This window comes from Diadema setosum, chromosome 1 (assembly GCF_964275005.1).
Source record: "Diadema setosum chromosome 1, eeDiaSeto1, whole genome shotgun sequence".
NCBI lineage: Eukaryota > Metazoa > Echinodermata > Echinoidea > Diadematoida > Diadematidae > Diadema > Diadema setosum.
Window position 1 is genome coordinate 45,022,638 of NC_092685.1, and position 18,548 is coordinate 45,041,185.

At 37.7% G+C, this 18,548-nt stretch overlaps 1 protein-coding gene across 2 annotated transcripts; it reads right to left on the reverse strand.

The window, feature by feature from the left end:
- Window positions 1-4,095: 4,095 nt before the first annotated feature.
- On the reverse strand, window positions 4,096-18,469 carry LOC140231090 (N-alpha-acetyltransferase 40-like). 2 transcript variants are annotated; one of them, XM_072311245.1, is made up of 8 exons: window positions 18,354-18,469; window positions 14,765-14,809; window positions 13,703-13,809; window positions 13,066-13,161; window positions 11,793-11,954; window positions 10,312-10,395; window positions 9,186-9,263; window positions 4,096-4,506 (listed from the first exon to the last, which is right to left on the reverse strand). In XM_072311245.1, exons 1-8 carry the CDS (start codon window positions 18,357-18,359, stop codon window positions 4,344-4,346), a joined length of 741 nt encoding a protein of 246 aa, XP_072167346.1. In that variant the 5' UTR covers window positions 18,360-18,469; the 3' UTR covers window positions 4,096-4,343. The 2 variants fall into 2 exon arrangements, with proteins under 2 accessions (XP_072167346.1, XP_072167353.1); XM_072311252.1 differs by lacking the exon at window positions 18,354-18,469 and adding an exon at window positions 18,051-18,087.
- Window positions 18,470-18,548: the final 79 nt, after the last annotated feature.

Here is an 18,548-nt window from a genome sequence, read left to right on the forward strand (position 1 = left end):
ATATGGATGAACCTGCATTCAACCGCGTGAACTTGTTCCAATAGTTATAATATACAATGTATATTTACATATGGGTAAATTGTGATAGTAGTTTGACATTGCCTTAGAGTCCAGTCTCAGTTTGTTGTTCTGGGATGGGGTAGAGCACACATACACAGTGATATATATATATATATATATATATATATATATATATATATATATATATATATATATATATATATATATATATATATATATATATATATATATATATATATATATATATAAAGAGTTTGTTTGCAAAAACCGATAAGTCCATTTTTGAAGATTTTGAAGTACGATGTCTGTCATAAAGTACAAAATAATACCTTTTAAATGATACATTGGTCACTCCATATACAGGTACATTTTTGAAGTTATGGTCAAAAGAAGCAAAAATTTTCTTATTATTCTCTTTATTTTTCTTGACCTTTAATCACAAATATCTCCATTTGGCAAATATGGACTTATCGGTTTTTGCAAACAAACTCTTCATATATATATATATATATATATACACGCACATATATATATACACACATATGTGTGTGTGTGTGTGTGTGTACAGGGGTCAGCATTATTGGTGGCACAGGGCCACTAAAATTGTTGTTGGGCCACCAAATTTCCAAAAATCCAAATATTTTATATTTCCATTTATTTTGGACAACATCTCCAGTGAAAAAAGTCAGTGTTGAGCTCTGATATAATTCCTACATATACATATATACATATATATATATATATATATATATATATATATATATATATATATATATATATATATATATATATCGTGTGTGTGTGTGTGTGTGTGTGTGTGTGTGTGTTCAAGGAATCTTTTGTCTACGTGCTGGTCAAAAATATTACCAGCGGAACAGAAAAATTATTCCGGAAACTTACGGTGTACACCAACCACTGGTGATATATATTACAATGATTATCATTATTCTCTCTCAGCCTGTTAATCTCTTTGACAATGGGGCAAGATGCAAAAAAAAAATAATAATAAAAAAATGAAATATATATATATATATATATATATATATATTGAAAATTAACATTTGGTGTCTAGTGTAAGTTTCCAAAGAAATTTTCTGTCCACCTGCTATTGATTATAGACATATACATATATATGGGCATACATTTAATTGAATTTTGTGTTTACACCAACTTTAGGGACCACTTCGTCTGTTGAGAGTGAGAAGGGCATTAAGTTGTCTCGAACACTATGTGTTTAGTGGCAACTTAAAACCCTTATCCTTATCAACAAATGACTTATGAACAAGACTCAATACCATGATCACTTAAAAGTGTGCAGTGCAAGCAATAGACCTTAAAATTCACAACAACATCAAAAGGAAGTCTTACAGTCAGAGACCACTGTTTAAGAGGAAAAAGTAGTGTATTTTCATTCAAGTGAAGGACTATGTACATATGAAGTCACCACATGATGTACACAAGGAGGTATACCTCCTTGATGTACGTAAATCTGAAGTAATTTGCTGCAGCTATGTTTCTTTCACTGTTTCAGTAGCATTACAACGTTTTCATTTCACCTTTGCATGACTTCTTTGGAAGTTTTTGATATTTTTTTCTTAAGCTAAACTAAAACGAAAACAATTCCTGAAGACATTAGAGGAAAACAGTATCTAGAACATTGAATTTCATTTTCTAAACAGATTCATTCAAATTAATACTGTTTTTGAAGAAACACTAGTCTCACATATACAAAGAAAATAACAAGCCTTACACATACACACATATCTTGATATCAGCAAATAATTTTTCAAGTCACTTAAGAGGAACCCCATGCAACAAGCTGCTTGGACCTGAAATTTCTGAATTACATTGGGTAATGTTATATAACAAATAAAAACAAAATATAAAATGAATTTGGGCATGTAAAATTACCTCTTTAAAACAGGTATTTCGCTTCATTCAGTATTGTTATAACGAGGTTCCACTGATTTTATTTGGTCAACCTGAACATGGAGGTGACTTTCTCTGTTAAACAAACTACAGTTGTATTTGACATTTTCAGTGTACATCAGGAACATCTTTGAAAATGAGCTTTTAAGCAAAACACGAAATATGGCACAGATGTAGCTGTCACTTGGCATGGGTAACTATTCTAACGAAGAGATTCAGATAACTGTTCAATCTTTTCCACCTTGCCCCTGATGAAATCAAACAATCTCAACTATGAGATATGTGTATGTCAGTATGAATCTCTGTAGTCAATTTTGCAACTGTCTGCAAAACCACAACAGGACAGAATAACGCTACTAAATACATCCTCTGAATGACAATCAACAAAGAAATTTCACACCTCATTGTCAAGAAACGAGCCTCAGTGTCAATGGGAATGTTAATTGCCCTCATTTCATTGACCAATTCTTAGCATGTTACACTTGTCTACTGGTAGATATTGATTACATACATATTCTGCCACATGCATAAACTCAACCTTTGATGTTTTGAGTATTACTCACAAACCAACCCTACAATCTTCGTTGTGGTGCTTAGCCAACCATAGCTGGCCTGTTCAAGTGGAGTGTTTGACTTCTCATTTAAAAAAAACAAAACAATAAAATCAGAAAATACCTAACACAAAGTATACCCTAAGAATTTGTTCTTGACTGCTGACCTTTGACCTTCGACAAAATGGATCCATGACTAATATCAATAAACTGTTACAGTGTATACACACTTGATGAAAGTTTCCTAAGTAGAATTTGTAATGCCAAGGATGGGAAATTTACACTGAACCCAGCCTGTTTTAGATGTGACCCAATACTAAGCCCCTGTAACAAAACATATTTTGCATTCATTAACCAAATTTGACTTCATTTCAAGCAATGGCTATTGAGTTATGGACATGATCCAGAATGTGTAATACCACAGTAACAAGCATTCTTTCTATATTGTGTAGTAAAGATTCTTAAGAAAACACACCACAAGATAAGTCTCTACGAATGAAAAAAGTGATAAACTTTGAGAAATGGAAAAAAAAAGAGGTACACACTATTTGAGGTTATAGCGTGAACTAAGATGGACTGTTTTATACAAGAACATGTGTCATAGATCAAAAGTTTGAACAAGGCTTCAAGGTCTTGTTCATGATACATGTAAGGCGAAAATGCACATTGTGCCTCTCTTACAATGTTCATTACAATGTATCGTGCTTATAATGCTACATAACAAGTGAGCTACATGTTTGAGTTTCCCGTATAACAAACTGCAGACTAAATTTTGATTCCTGAGCCATTTTCAGTAAAAGTCCTGTCAATAAATTAAATTGGAGAACACTATAAAATTAACTAAGAAAGTCAGTGTATACTCTGTAGATTGAACTGCACTATGACTTCTCATTTCTATAAATATTTGACAGATGAATTTGAACCGATCACATATTTTGTCAATATAAACAATCAATCCCTGGCTAAGATTGACTGAAGTATTTTGAATATATGCAGTATGAATGACTTTTTAGGGTACAAAAACAGGTGCTTGTATTACCCAAGCATCTTTCTTTTTTTCTTTTTCTTGTGCAACCATAATGAAATTCCAAAAGCACACTCAAACAGCTTCCTCAATTTTCAAACTTTAGAGGACATCACAAAAATTACCCCTTATGGTCTACAATTTTTTGTGAATTGAAGGAGGCTAGCATTTCACAAGATACTGAGAAAGTACCACCTGCGTGTGAAACTTGTACTGGCATTCACACTGCAAGCACAGTTTCTCTCCTTATAGTATACCTGCAGATATATGTCAATACATGGATGATGACAAAATTGTTCTGCCTCAAGCAAACTTTTAAAGAGAAGTCTTCCAATGCCTTATATACAACATTATTAACTTTGGCTTCAGAAAATCTTCTCAAAGCTTGGCTCTGTCCCCCCCCCCCCCCATTTTTCATCATCCATGTTTTGGTACATTTGCTGATATACCAACCAATGGAAGAATGGAAGACCAAAATGTCTGTATCAAACACACTCTTGGACAGAAGTCTGGAAACGTCTCACATGCAAGAATGACAAATGCAGCTTGGGATTTTTTTTTTCCCAATCAAAGCTATGCAGCTTCCCCACGGAGAATACCGTAAAACCACATACATGCAACTTTCGCAAATTGGAATCCCTAGCCTATTCCGTGGCATGAAACGTTTGCAAATCACCACTGGTACTCAATGCATGACGTGAAGACAAACCTTTTTTTTTTTTGAACTTTTGCCAATCTTGGCTCCTCACGAAATTCGCAAAAGTTTCATGAATGCAAAAATTTATGATTTCACAGTATGTCCTCTGATGACTTCATAGCTAAGTACACTTAACACAACATGGACTTGATGGACTAGCCCGACATTTAAAGGTTCTTGGACCAGGAGCTGACTTCTTTGTGGTGACCTCTTTGCTCATGATCTCGTAGTCCTCGTCACTCATGGGGTCGTATATACTTGGAGAGGTCTCGTCAATCTCATACCTATCATGAAAACAGGGTGGAAGGACAGATTACAAATTGTTGCCTGTTATCCTCATTTTTGTTATTTTTTTTTTTCCTCGAGTGCAAGGACCGAGTGACAAAAGTGGTCCATCTTCATCATAGTCTTTGTTTCTTAAGTATTGATGACACGTACAGTAGGACCTGGATTATCTGGCCACGTGGGGACCTATGGGTGTCTGGATAATCAATCTGGCCGGATAAGAGATATAAGCTCAAATACAGCACTTTCTAGCATATCATGCTAGGGATATATACACATGTTAATACCAATTCAATCAATAATATGATTATCTGCATGGCATTGTCATAAAGCATATTTAAGAAAATGATACGGAAATAAAATGAAATACAAGTAAGATATCCCTTCATGCATTGTTTGTTTGATTGATACCGACTGACATGATATCAATATTGCAACTTGTCTAATACTGCCACTGCATTGTACTGTAACCACTGCCGTGCACTCAGTGCTAGTGACAAGAGCAGCACCAGTCTTTGACATCGTCTCATGAACTGACTTAAAAGTTACAGTCCCGTGATGATTGGAAATGTGTATTGCATATTTGCACAATAATGGTTGTGTTTGTTTTGAGTGAGATTTGGTAAAAAAATACATGAAAACATAAAAGTGTCAGCACGTTGATGTACAGATAACAGATAATCTGCATAATCGATGGTCAGATAATCGAGGTCCTGCTGTATAAGGAAAGATCAATCAATCTAACTCTTCGTCTGTAACTAGGTCACTCAAAACAGTACTTATTATCTGAAATAGAATTTCAACTAGAAATGTCGCTAAGGCTACTGGTATGCCTCAGCCATAATGCATGATACTCCTAATAGGTCTATATTACATGTGGACAATGTGTGATTACATTTTCACAAAATTGGCAAAATATTAAAATGACAAGTTTGTCACAAATGTGTTGAATGTTCACCTTCCTTGACCTAGGTTTAACTGGATGAATGGGAGAGCATGTATTTGGGGATTTAAGGACTTTAACTTGACTTTGACCCATTCATAAGTTTATGCATTGAGTAATTTTCAAGGTATGGAGAAAAAGTGCAACTTCTGTATTGAAAAGTACATTGTTACCATTTTCATCTGGCCTTTGACCCTAAAATTCACGGGATAATCAAGGCAAAACATGCATATGTAGTAAGTTTCAAGGTAACTTGAGCCACTTCCGAGATATGGAGGAAAAATTTAGTTCAGCACTTTCCCTTGATCTTTGACCTTTTGACCTTTGAGACAAAAAAAAAAAAAAAAGTTTCCAGAGAATCTCTATTAGGTTATACATGCATACACCAAGTGTAAAAAAAAAAATAATAATAATAATAATCCTGCTGGCATTGCATAAATATGAGGGAAATAGTAACATTTTGAAGTGTTGCCCTTGACTTTTGACCCCTGACCTTTGACCCATGAACCCTAAATTCTCCAGATAATCACTGCCAGTCAGTACATGTATATATACTACGTTCCATGAAGATATCTTGAACAATTTCCAAGGTACAGAGAAAAAAGTGAAATTTCAATATTTTCACTTGACCTTTTGACCTTTGACCTCATGACCCAAAACTTTCACCAGAGAATCTTAATTGGGTAATACATGTATACACTAAGTTTACAGAAAATATCTTCAGGCATTGCATAGATATGGTGGAATTAGTAACATTTTACATATTTGACCTTGACCTTTTGACCTTGAGCATGTGCACCCAAAAGTTGATAGGCACAACTTCACCCCCTAATACACATACATGCCAAGTTTCATTAGGATACCTCAAAAGGTTTTTTAGTTCTGCTGTCCACAAAATTCATTACGGACGGATGGACGGATGGACAACCCCAAAACATAATGCCTCCAGCACCACTTCGTGGCGGAGGCATAACAAATGAAATTTATGTTCAGTAAAACAGGAAGACGTTGCGGCTATCGCTTAATTCACAGTAAAGAACACATTTCCCTATAGGAAAGTTAACAGCCAGCTACTTATTCAAGTGTACAGACATGTCTGTCAGCTTTGACAACCAGTTTGGCATGAATACAGAGCAAAATGCATACAGGTAACTATTGGCAGGTAAATTGTGATGTTTGCATATGGAAAACTTGGAAATTGTTTGTTTCAAGTGATAATTGGGGGCTATGCACACTAACCAACATTTTCCATTGGTCCGACAAGTCCCTGTCGGACTACAGTTCGACCTCGATTATCCGGCCATGTCGGGACCGGCGCTCATCCGGGTGAGCGAATTGGCCGGATGGGAGACACAACGTTAATGTATATAGCTGCTGTCCAAGCTGCCGTCCCAGTGCACTGGCAGCTAGGCAGGAAGCGTACCCCGCAATGGTGGTGTAATCTATGCTAGCCTGCCATCTGCGCAAAATTGTAGTCCTTCCTTCACAAAAATAAAGTATATTTTTATAGATCATGACTGCTCACTTTTACAATGATAATGCGGTGTGAATTTATGTTAGTTCTGTCGGGAATATTGTAGGTAAATCATGTGAGTTTTGTAGAAATTTTAATTGAGTTTAAAGTCACTGTTTTTTCTCAATTTTTGGATGAAAAACTAGAAATATCACTGAAGGTGATTAATACCCCCGCCCCGTGACGACAGTCTTACCCAAGGAATGATCTTTCCTTGATCTTCTGCCATTTAAATACCGTTACCATGGCAACGCAGCTTCCGACACGTCCGAAAAATATGTCTTGCACATCTTCCCACCAAGACTATTGTGTGTGCCACATTTCATAAGCTTTTGTCAAAAACTGAGGAAGTAGTTCAATCCACAAGATCTTTCCTTGATCTTCCACCATTAATATGCCGTTACCATGGAAACGCAGCTTCCGACACGTCCAAAAAATATGTCTTGCACATCTTCCCACCAAGACCAATGTGTGTGCCACATTTCATGAGCTTCAGTCGAATACAGAGGAAGTAGTTCAATCCGCAAGATCTTTCCTTGATCTTCTGCCATTTATATGCCGTTACCATGGCAACGCAGCTTCCGACACGTCCGAAAAATATGTCTTCCACATCTTCCCACCAAGATCAAGGTGTGTGCCACATTTCATAAGCTTTGGTCAAAAAACTGAGGAAGTAGTTAAATCCGCAAGATCTTTCCTTGATCTTCTGCCATTAATATGCCGTTACCATGGCAACGTACTTTCGGGTACTGTCAACAAATGCGTCTTGCACATCTACAACCAAAGGCACACATCTGTACCAAGTTTCATGGAAATTGGGCAAAAACTGAGGAAGTAGTTTGCAACACAAAATTTTCCATCATTTTGGCTCATAATATGTGAGCTGTTACCATGGCAACATACTTTTTGTCACTGTCAAGAAATGTGTCATGCTGACCTATATCCTAAGACAAACATTCAATATGAATTCCATGAGAATTGGAAGAACACTGATGAAGCAGTTTTGCCATGAAGCATTTTGCCCTATATTTTACCAATAACATGCCGTTACCATGGCAACGCACTTTTTGCCACTGCGGAAATATGTGTCTTGCACATTAACATATTCAGATGAACATCTGTACCTAATTTCATAAAAATTGAACAAAAACTGTGGGAGGAGTTCGCGACGCAAGATTTGTACCCATTTTTGCCCATAATATGCCGTTACCATGGCAACGTACTTTTGGGTACTGTCAAAAAATATGTCTTGCACATCTACAACCCAAGGCACACATCTGTGCCAAGTTTTATGGGAATCGGTTGAAAACTGAGGAAGTAGTTCGCGACGCAAGATTTGCAACGGACCGACCGCCCGACCGTCCGCTGATTCCTATATACCCCCTTCAAACTTCGTTTGGCGGGGGTATAAAAAAGTCCTTCACTGCGTGAACGCGTCTGGATAATAGAGATTTCCAGATAAAAGGAGGCCGGATAATCGAGGTCGAACTGTAGTATGTACCCAGTTTTTCCATTTTCACTGGTCCAAACCTAAAACTTACTGTACACGTCTGAAAAAAAAAAAAGGGGGGGGGGACCAAGACTTGTAAAGCATATAGCCTATTCCCTGGGATAGGGGCCCCACGCAATTTACATGTGGTTTATGATCTGATGGGGAGTGAAGGAATGCATGAACATACTTTGTACACGCATTCATTTGTCAGGCAGGCAACATTTATTGATTGACTCTGTTTTCATGGAAATCTCCACAAGCTTGGCCTGGCTGGCATGGCGCATGTGTCAAACTTCCCTCTCATTCAGCCTCATGCATTGAACAAAATGTAGGACTGTTTGGACGCCAATGGGACAGCAAAATCTGATATGATCACTTCCTTATCACTTGTGAAAGAATGTAATTGTCTTTCAACCTTCCCTTCATCAAACTTGTCCTTTTTTCGATTTGCTCAGACAAAGATTTTTTTCTTTCTTTTTTTTTATTTATTATTTTTTTTTTTACTGGTCATGTCAGACCAGTATTCTTGAGTACTAGTAGTTACTTGTCGACAGTGAATTTTACCGGTCTGGACTGGTGCCAGTGTGCAGCCTTGGATAATTCCATGCATACCAATAGCTGTAAATGACACAGAATATGCATGACAAGCACAGAAATTATCTGAGCAATGTAAGAGTGAAATTCCTAACAAGAGATCAAGGAAACAAGGGATGTTCATCCATGAACTTACTTCATAACTTTGGTGAAGAAATTTGCTGCAGCTGTGTTGTTCTTGAAGACTGTGATCATTACTTTCTTCATTTGTGTCCTGGAGGAAAACAGCATCATTGATTTAAAGGGACATTTCCAGATGATTTTCATAATTTCACATCATGTAGTACATAAATCGAGAACTCATGTATAGATTTGTGGAATCTATTGTGGTTCTTGATCAGAGAAATACTTTGAAAAACCTTAAGCAAATTACACTGAACAAGGATGATAACATAGGAGGTTCACATAATTTCAGAAATGTAGCAGAGTAATTCCATTACAATATCGCTTGCTTGCAAGTTCACCTGTGTATAATCTATGCATGCCTTCATCTTTTGTTCTGCTTCCTTGAGCCCAAACTCATGCATACTTATGGTGACTCTGCCATGTCATCATCCTTGCTCATTGCAATTTGTTCTAAATTTTGAAAATATTCTTATTCTTCATCCCAGTTATCATAAATTCTGAAACTCTGTCATCAGTACAACTAATTACTAGTTGTTCAAATGCAAAAATCTGAAAATCATCCGAAGGTCTCATTTATCATCAAGGTACACTCAAGTTATAACTTCAAATGACTTTGAAAGGCACAGAGATAAGATCACATACACATGAATTCATTTGTTTATGAACAACAAAAACCATGAACAAAACTGTCCCATTTCAGTAAAGTTATTTAATGTGACACTCGACTATCAAAGAAGAGTTTAAGGTGAAAGTAACTGCTTAATAGTATGGATATAGCTTACCCTGATATCATCAAAAGATTTTCGTTTCCAAACTATGGTAAAATAATCACATTTTGTACACCTTTAGTGTGTCTGAAGCAATTCTCAATCTTCTATTCTTCATTTTGAGGGTTTTTTTTTTTTCTTCCAGAATTCCATTTTAAATTTTGATATAAAATGGAAGTCTACGTAACTGGCACATAGAAATATGGAAAAAAGGAATTAACATCTATGCTCGAATTTGCTATACTTACTTTTATATGCAGTTTTGTTCTCTTTGGCATAAATCTTTCCTGTGATATATTAAAAGATCATCTTAATGCAAAGATTGCTGTTAGTGATATTCTTCTTTTTTTTTCCAATATCAAAACTGACCTGAATGCAAGGAGTTCAAGGATTTGCATAAGACGCTTGCCCAGTCCTTTCCTTCTTACGTCTTTTGTAAGCTGGATTTCGTAGCTGGAACCATGACGGACAAAAAGGAGAAAGGCAAAAAGATAAGAGAGCTGATAAAAGTGATGTAATATCAAGATTCACATCTAAAGGGTGAACCATCTGTGTTAGTGTTCTCATTCAGGGACAGAAACACCCGTACAGTGCACTCCCCTTAAAACAAATTCTTTGGGACTGGCAGGTTTCTCTCGTTATCACTTATATTGAAATTTCTTTATAACCACAAAAATACAATATGTGATGAAGACATGCAAGCTATGCATATATTGTATGCTGTTTATTCAATGCTTATCATATACTCCAAAAATCAATTTTAAATGCTGTGCCATCTCATTCGTTTCGGGTGGTAGAAGGCTTCACGGTGCACCTGAGTGGCCCTGAAAAGGGCCTACCCAATTCCGGACATTTCGGCAAGCATGTTCTCACTGTTCTCAAGGGAATTGGGGATTGGGTAGGCCCTTTTCAGGGCCACTCATATACTCCAGAAAGAATACGTGGTGCGAGAGTGAAATGTGGTTCATTATTTCTAAGGTTTGTCAATCCAAGAATGAAAAAATGTTTCGATATTCTGAAAGATTTGCAAATCGGAAACAATCTGTGAAACAGGGAGGAAATGCACAGCAATCTCTATTCAAACACGCTGAAACTTGAAAAGTTATTTCACCCACACAGAGATGCTCTGTAAATGTTTGATTTTAATTGTTTTGATTTGATACGTGATCCCTGCATTCTATTATAATGGAGCACATTCAGTACTTGTGAAATTGTCTTACAAGTTCGAATTAAAAAATCATACCCATAAAAATAAATGGCAAAAAAAATTGATTGCCTTCCCATGGCAATACAACACATAGATTCAATATACAGCTTTACGTCCATGGATGTAGAACAGGTAACATCCCCAGTAAAGATGGTATCACAATTTCTGATTATGATAAAGAGATATTCAGCCTCTTGATTCCCACAATGCATTTGGAATTTTTAGTGTTATTTGAAAGCAGTCTGCTACTTTTACATGCATTTGGTAAGATCTACATATTTCAATTTGCGACATGAAATTTCCTATCGGAAAAAAAAAAGGTGAGATAATGTTGCAATGAGAATTACAAGCTTGGCTTTCACTGTTTTGGTATAACTCACTGTAAGTTATCATTTCTATCACATACCATTTCGTCCATAGATATTACCAATCACAAAAGCAAATATGAGCAAATTCATGACAGTGGTAACGAAGAATTATTATCGGATTCTGGAAGTTTATCATCCCATACGTAATGCAAACCATGAATATGTATATGATGATTTTAAGGCACTTGCTTATCAATTACATGACGTTTTTTGTCTTGACAAATTTCATACAATCTAACCGAAAGAAAAAAATTAGGATATTTTCGGTCTCTCACCAGTAGATAACCTCATCCTCATAGTCCATATCAAATCTGAAATGGCAGAATCCAACCAGCTTGCCGTCGTCAACCGTCCTGGCGACCAGATAGCGGGCTTGCTCATCCATCAACTCCTCCTTCTTTTCTCGCTCCTTCCATCCCCATTCACTGGACTCGTAACTGTGGATGGGGCAGGCAGAGATCGGATAGCAAGATCAAAAACTCAAACTGTCACATTATGTCATATCAAACTCTGGTAACAAGAGGTCACTGGAGCAAGCGGATGGAAAAAAAAGAGCTTTCTCATCACCTTTGGTTTTTACTGAAGTTATTTTTCAATTGCAGGCACTTCCAGGTGCAAAGTTGTGAAGACCATACGTTTCTCAAAGGAAAGAATATGCAGAAAGTTTCGTCATCTATTTGTGTCCTAAAAGGTCACAACTTCAGACCTTTTGAAAATAATAGTTATTACATGGAGAAAGAAGCTGCTCTATATTGAATGACAACCTGCTTGTGGCAATTTAAGATGCGTAAGAGTTTTTGGATAGTATGCTCACAGGTCTAGATACAAAGAAATGTACAGCACCTTTTCTCATTCACGCTTGTTGTAGCACATCATGACTCAAGAGTACTGGTGTACAGAACAACTAACATGACACATTTATCCCTAATAATAAAAGATCACAAAATATTTAAAAATGCTAAGAGTTGGAATTAAGTTATTACCTCCGCCAAGGGGGGAAGTTATGTTTTCGTTACCATTGGTTTGTTTGTTTGTTAGTTAGTTAGTTCATTTGTCCATGTGCAAAATAACTCAAAAAGTAGTCAACGGATTGGGATAAAACTTGCAGGAAAGGTTTAGAATGACAGAAGTAAGAAACGATTAACTTTTGGTAGTGATCCGAGAATTTTTGGGTAATTTATGAAGGATTTTGATATTTTGGCAGGTAGGGTCAATGAACTTGGGAGCTCAGGCTGCGCGTACTTGAGGTTTGCATGCGCGCTCTAAGGTGCGTGCTCTAGTTTCTGCTAGGCCGAGGCGCGCTGCGCAGCTGAGGGTTTATGACGTAACAAAGGCTTCTATATTGGGAAATCGGGCGACTCTCAGCACACGAAGTACGTATGGGTGGAAATAACTATATCTCTATGGAAGTACATAACAAGACCAGTGGGACGGTGGAAATGAGCTGCATACTTGGCGGAGGTCTGCGCTCTCAGAGTGCTTCTCTAGTTAGAGTTGTTCTTACTGTTTGACCAGGCTGACAGCTGTATTTAGTGGAAGAAGACTTACTATGACTGCATATTGGCCTTGGTTAGGTTGAATATCCAGTCTGTAACATCCTTCTCCAGATCTGCCACTTTCTTGCTCTCTATGGATACCGACAGCCTGAGGAAACATCAAAAGTTAGTACCTAACTTTACAAGTTTTCAATACCCACACACACACAAACACACACACACACACACAAACAAACAGAGATCATAGTGACCAAAAATTAAAACACACACACACATACACACACACACAAACAGAGATCATAGTGACCAAAAATTAATGATTTTTGTGATTGGGAAAAAGGAAATTTGTACTTATATAGCAGTATATTACACATTCTTTGGTCATGGTATCATTTCACTAAACTTGTCATCTACCTCTCCACTGTTTTTCATTTGTATTCATTTTGTTGCACACATGAGAATTCTTCACCATTAGTATATGTTTATCAATAATTTCCTCTTGCGGTATTTTGTAGCTCAGTGCAGAGATACCCAAGTTAATATCAAAATGCATGACATCTGGCTGACTTTCATATCTTCAACAAGGACCCAGCTATCACTGTTGATGCTGCCATCAATGCTACCATCAAACACGAGTAAATAGCCACACACAAAAAAAGAAGAGAATTTAGCTTGATTAAAAACCTCACCCATTCTGTTCATATTTCTTGAATGGCGGTGCCAAGCTCTCCATCGGATCATCAAGTTGATTAGCCGCATCGACAAGAACCCTCGCTGCTGCAAACTTGGCTTGCTCCTAATATGACCAAGAGAAATCACAATATGATTAGGCACGCCTTGCCCTGGGTACCGTCATGTAATATTTGCTTTGGTCAAGTTTAATGTATCTTTGGAAAAGTAGGCAAACATTAAACAGTTTGTTGATGATTGGAGCACTTATTTTTATTGATTGCAGTTTAATATACTGATGGGCAGTGTCTGAACGGATGCAGGGGCAAATTCAGGAATTCTGTGAAGGGGAGGCGCCTTTCCAAAAATTTGGGGGGGGGGGGGCTGGGCACATTCCCCCCCCCCCCCCCCCATTTTTTCTCTTTATTTCTCTTGCTTTAACCCATTGGCGACAAGTTCCAGGTATATTCAGGCAGGTGTATATGGGAAATGTGTGTTGTAGCAAAATCAAACCGTCCTCAATGGGTTAATAAAAATAAAGAGGGGACGCCCACCCAGTGCGCGCCCCTCTGGATCCGCCACTGGGGATGGGTAATGTCAAACGAAATCACAAATGATCGCATGCATTATAATTTCGTGAATTTTGCAAGAGCCAAGATTTGCAAAAATGTACACAAAAGTTCTTGTCTGCACTATACGCATTGAATGGCATTGAGTGGCAATTCACAAAAATTTTATGCCATGAAAAAAGGCCATTGGTTCCAATTCGTGAAAATTTCATGCTGCAAAAATATCTTGCTTTACAGCACATGAAATAGAGAAATAAGTTTTTTTTTTTTTTTTTTTACAAATTGGTGCATTAAAACACTTATTCAATTTTGGTGACTTGCATTAATGTTCATGCATGGAATTAGCTCCATGGTACATGAATTCCTTCCATTAACCACCTGAAGAAAAGTCCAGTGTATACTAGTACAATGTACTCAAAGTCTCAGGCAGGTGTCGATGGGAAATGTCTATTATAGCAATATCAGCTTGTCTTTATGAGGTTATAAAAAGAAGGATCCAGTTCTTCATCTTACCTCTTTCCGCTTCTGCTTCCTCTCCTTGCCCTTTGCACTTTTACGCTGAATTTCAATAAGAAAAAAGAAGAAAAACAGACCACTAAATAAAAAAATGATGGCTTTCTATTATTAAATGATACCAGTTGTGGGTTATATTCTGCAGGTCTCTATCTATCTAATCACCAGACAGCAAAGAAGTTATTTTTCATCATTTGAACATAGGCCTATAATCTAACTCAATCTCAGAAAAGATAAAATTCTTTACGTCACTCCCGCTTAATTTTGCCATTCCACTCTACACTACCCCATTCTTGTGTTAGCTCACGCAGGGCTATTTGGCAGAATTGCCAAATATGTGTGCGTGTGTGCATCCATGTACATCAGATCTGCCTAACAAGATACATGTAAGGTTGTGTGCAGTGGTATGGTAAAATCATATAAAATTTAGTGGATGACATATCTTTCCCCATCAAGAATTATGACCATTGAGAAACGAACTGAATGGCTGTCTAGTGTGTAGAGAACAAAATAAATTCCAAGTGATTGACCCATGATTTGTTCTTAGTGCATCCATTCCAACACTTTACTGGCAAAAACTGGCATCATTATCATGGAATCAGTTTCTCTTTATTTTTTTCTAGGACACTTAATATAGGAGAGAGATTGGCTGAAAGAAAGGTGACATACTAATGAGGCTATTAGGCCTACTGTAGACGCAAAAATTTTTTGCAATACATTAATTTATGCGTATTTTGCACTAGTTCTGGCCAGCGCAAAATTAAACAAGAGACCCGCGGGTCTAGCGCTCACTTGAGTATAACAGGTTCACCTTTCACGCAGTCACTAATCTAAATTACACACAGCTCTATCAAAATTTGACCAGGCATTCTCAAGTAGAAGATGAAAATGTATAATTAGGGTCCAAATTCGGGCCCCCTCCCCCAAATCATAGTATCAACTTTAGCTCTATTACTTCTGATTCTAGAGAAGAGCACTTTTTAAAAATTCCTAAATTTGGGGGGATTGGGGCTCCCCTGGGGCCTCCCTGGGTGTAGCATGGTGCCCATTTTAACAAATTGAGATCATAACCCCCTAGGGATGCTACCTGCCAAATTTGGTGAACATCCATTATGAGGTTTTCAAGAAGAAGATGAAAACTATTTGGACCTCCCCACCCCTCCCCCTGTCTGCAAGGAGGGCATCCCTGGATCTGCTACATCCTCAAACTTGAAACTACAGTCATTAATGTACGTGTAACTCATAGTATACGACTTAGCTCTATCACTTCTGGTTCAAAAGAAGATTATTAAAGATTCCTTAATTTTGGGAGGCTTGGGTCCCTTGGGGCCCTCCAGGTGGGACACGGTGCCCATTTGAACAAATTAAGATGCTATGCCCTTAGGGATGCTACCTGCCAAGTTTGGTGAAAATCCATCACGAGGTTTTCAAGAAAAAGATGAAAATGTACAATTTAGGCCCCATCAGGACCCATCCACACACCCCTTGCCTGGGTCCCAAGGGGGGCACCCCCCGATTCCGCCATGAACAAACTTGAAACTACAGTCATTGATGTACTAACTCATAGTATTAACTTAGCTCTATCATTTCTGGTTCTAGAGAAAAAGATTTTTAAAGACACCTTAATTTTTTTTTTTTTTTTGGGGGGGGGGGTTGGGCCCCCTGGGGGCCCCCTGGGTGGGGCATGGTGCCCATTTTTACAAATTGAGATCCTAACTCCCTAGGGATGCTACCTGCCTAGTTTGGCAAAAATGCATCACAAGGTTTTCAAGAAGATGAAAATGTACAATTTAGGCCCCATTTAGCATTTGGACCTCCCCACCCAAAGGGGGACACCCCTGGATCTGGCATGAACAAACTTGGAACTACAGTTGGAGTACAGTCATTAATGTACTAACTCATAGTATCAACGTAGCTCTATCACTTCTGGTTCTAGAGAAGATTTTCAAAGATTCCTTAATTTTGGGTGGTTTGGGCCCCCCTGGGGGTCCCCTGGGTGGGGCATAGTGCCCATTTTCACAAATTGAGATCTTAACCCCCTAGGGATGCTACCTGCCAAGTTTGGTGAAAATCGGTCTTGGGGTTTTCAAGAAGAAGATGAAAATGTAAAAAGTTTAAGCACGACGGACTGACGACGGACGAAGAACAATCGCAATAGCTCACTTGAGCCTTTGCTTCAGGTGAGCTAAAAACCAATGAAAATATCTTTAAAATTTTCTCCTCACATTCTGAATGAGTTGACGATTGCGTACCACGAAATCAAGAACCGGCAAATATGTTTTTGAGTCACTCAGGGCAAAATATGAATAACACAAAAATTTTGATGTTTACAGTACAAGAGAATGTAGGATTAGGCCTCATAATTTTCTGCATTGTGCCAGTGTCGACCTGTGCACAGTAGAATGTGTTAAAAAGTAAAAATACATAAATGTTGTATTGTGGGTTTACACAAGAACATAACCGATAACTAGCTACGAGTGACTCCAAATTAAAGGACAAGTTCACCTTCATTAACATCAGGATTAAGAGAATGCAGCATGAATAGTAGAACACATCAGTGAAAGTTTGAGGAAAATTGGACAATCGATGCAAAAGAATTTGTAAAACTTTTGTGTTGGAACCGCTGGATGAGGAGACTACTAAGGCTCGTGATGTCATTTGAGTACAACAGTATAAAGAAAATCCAACATATTTTCACTTTTTTTGCATAATAAAACTAGAGCACTTGAATTGCCTCTTTCTAAAGCCTGTAAAAAAGGCAATAGGAATAATATTACCCATAACATAGTATGTCAGTAACGAGTCAAGGGAATGTGTACTGTTTTCATAAGATGAAATTTTGTGAAATTCTCTTTATATTTTCCTTTTATTGTTGTACGCATGTGACATCATACACTGCAGTAGTCTTCTCATCCAGCGGTGACTGCACAAAAACTTCAAAAATTCATAACTTTTGAACGGATTGTCTGATTTTCCTCAAACTTTCAATGTTGTGTTCTACTAATATTGCTACACTCTCTCAATCCTTATGTTAATGAAGGTGAACTTGTCCTTTAGGCTTTAAGGAAGGATTGTAGAAGAGGTGTGTCAGTCTCCAAAGTTTATTGCAGGCCCACTGTCGAGCTGTCTCCAGTCATGCACCAATACAAATACTTTATTTTTATGATGAGCAATACTGTGAAACGTTAGACACAACAAGACACAACATGATCATGATTTGATTATGCAATGTGCAGTGAGTGTAGACCATGTAGACATAAATTAGCTAATGCTTGCTTTCACCTACCGAAGTGTTGACTAGAACGTGCTACAGAACTGCTAGCTGTGTGAGATATGATTTGCATTACATTCATCGTGATTACAAAGAGGATTTCTACCCTTAACTTAGTCCTCTACTACACTAACGTTGTTGTTGTTGGTGCTGCTACTGCTAGCAGCTGGTCTCTCGAGTCTCGGATTGCCTGTCTCTCAAACTCCAGCATAATATGACCGCTAAAATTATTAGTGATCCTGGCTGCGGCTGGTCGTAAGAGGAATCGTCTGGCTATGGCTATAGCAGTAGGTTAGAATAAAAATAATTCATACTTACTCCCATGTTTGGTTCTTTACAGATTCGCTTCAGCACTACTGGAGCCCTGGTTCGTATCGAGTGAAAGGCGACTTTTCTGACTTACTAGTACTTCGACGTGCCTAGTTTTACACAGTCAACTCAGCCAACTCGTTCGGACTCTCATGCATGCATAGCTATTTACAGCTAGCTGCGTGTGAACGTGTGTGCGTGGTG

Bases quoted from the DNA above. Each gene is read 5' to 3' on its own strand.
- LOC140231090 (XM_072311245.1), bottom strand. The intron at 10,396-11,792 runs GTGAGAGACCGA...TCATGGTTCCAG, and splicing joins GAGGATGAGGTTATCTACTG to CTACGAAATCCAGCTTACAA. The intron at 4,507-9,185 runs GTAAGTTCATGG...TTTTCATGATAG, and splicing joins TTCTTCACCAAAGTTATGAA to GTATGAGATTGACGAGACCT.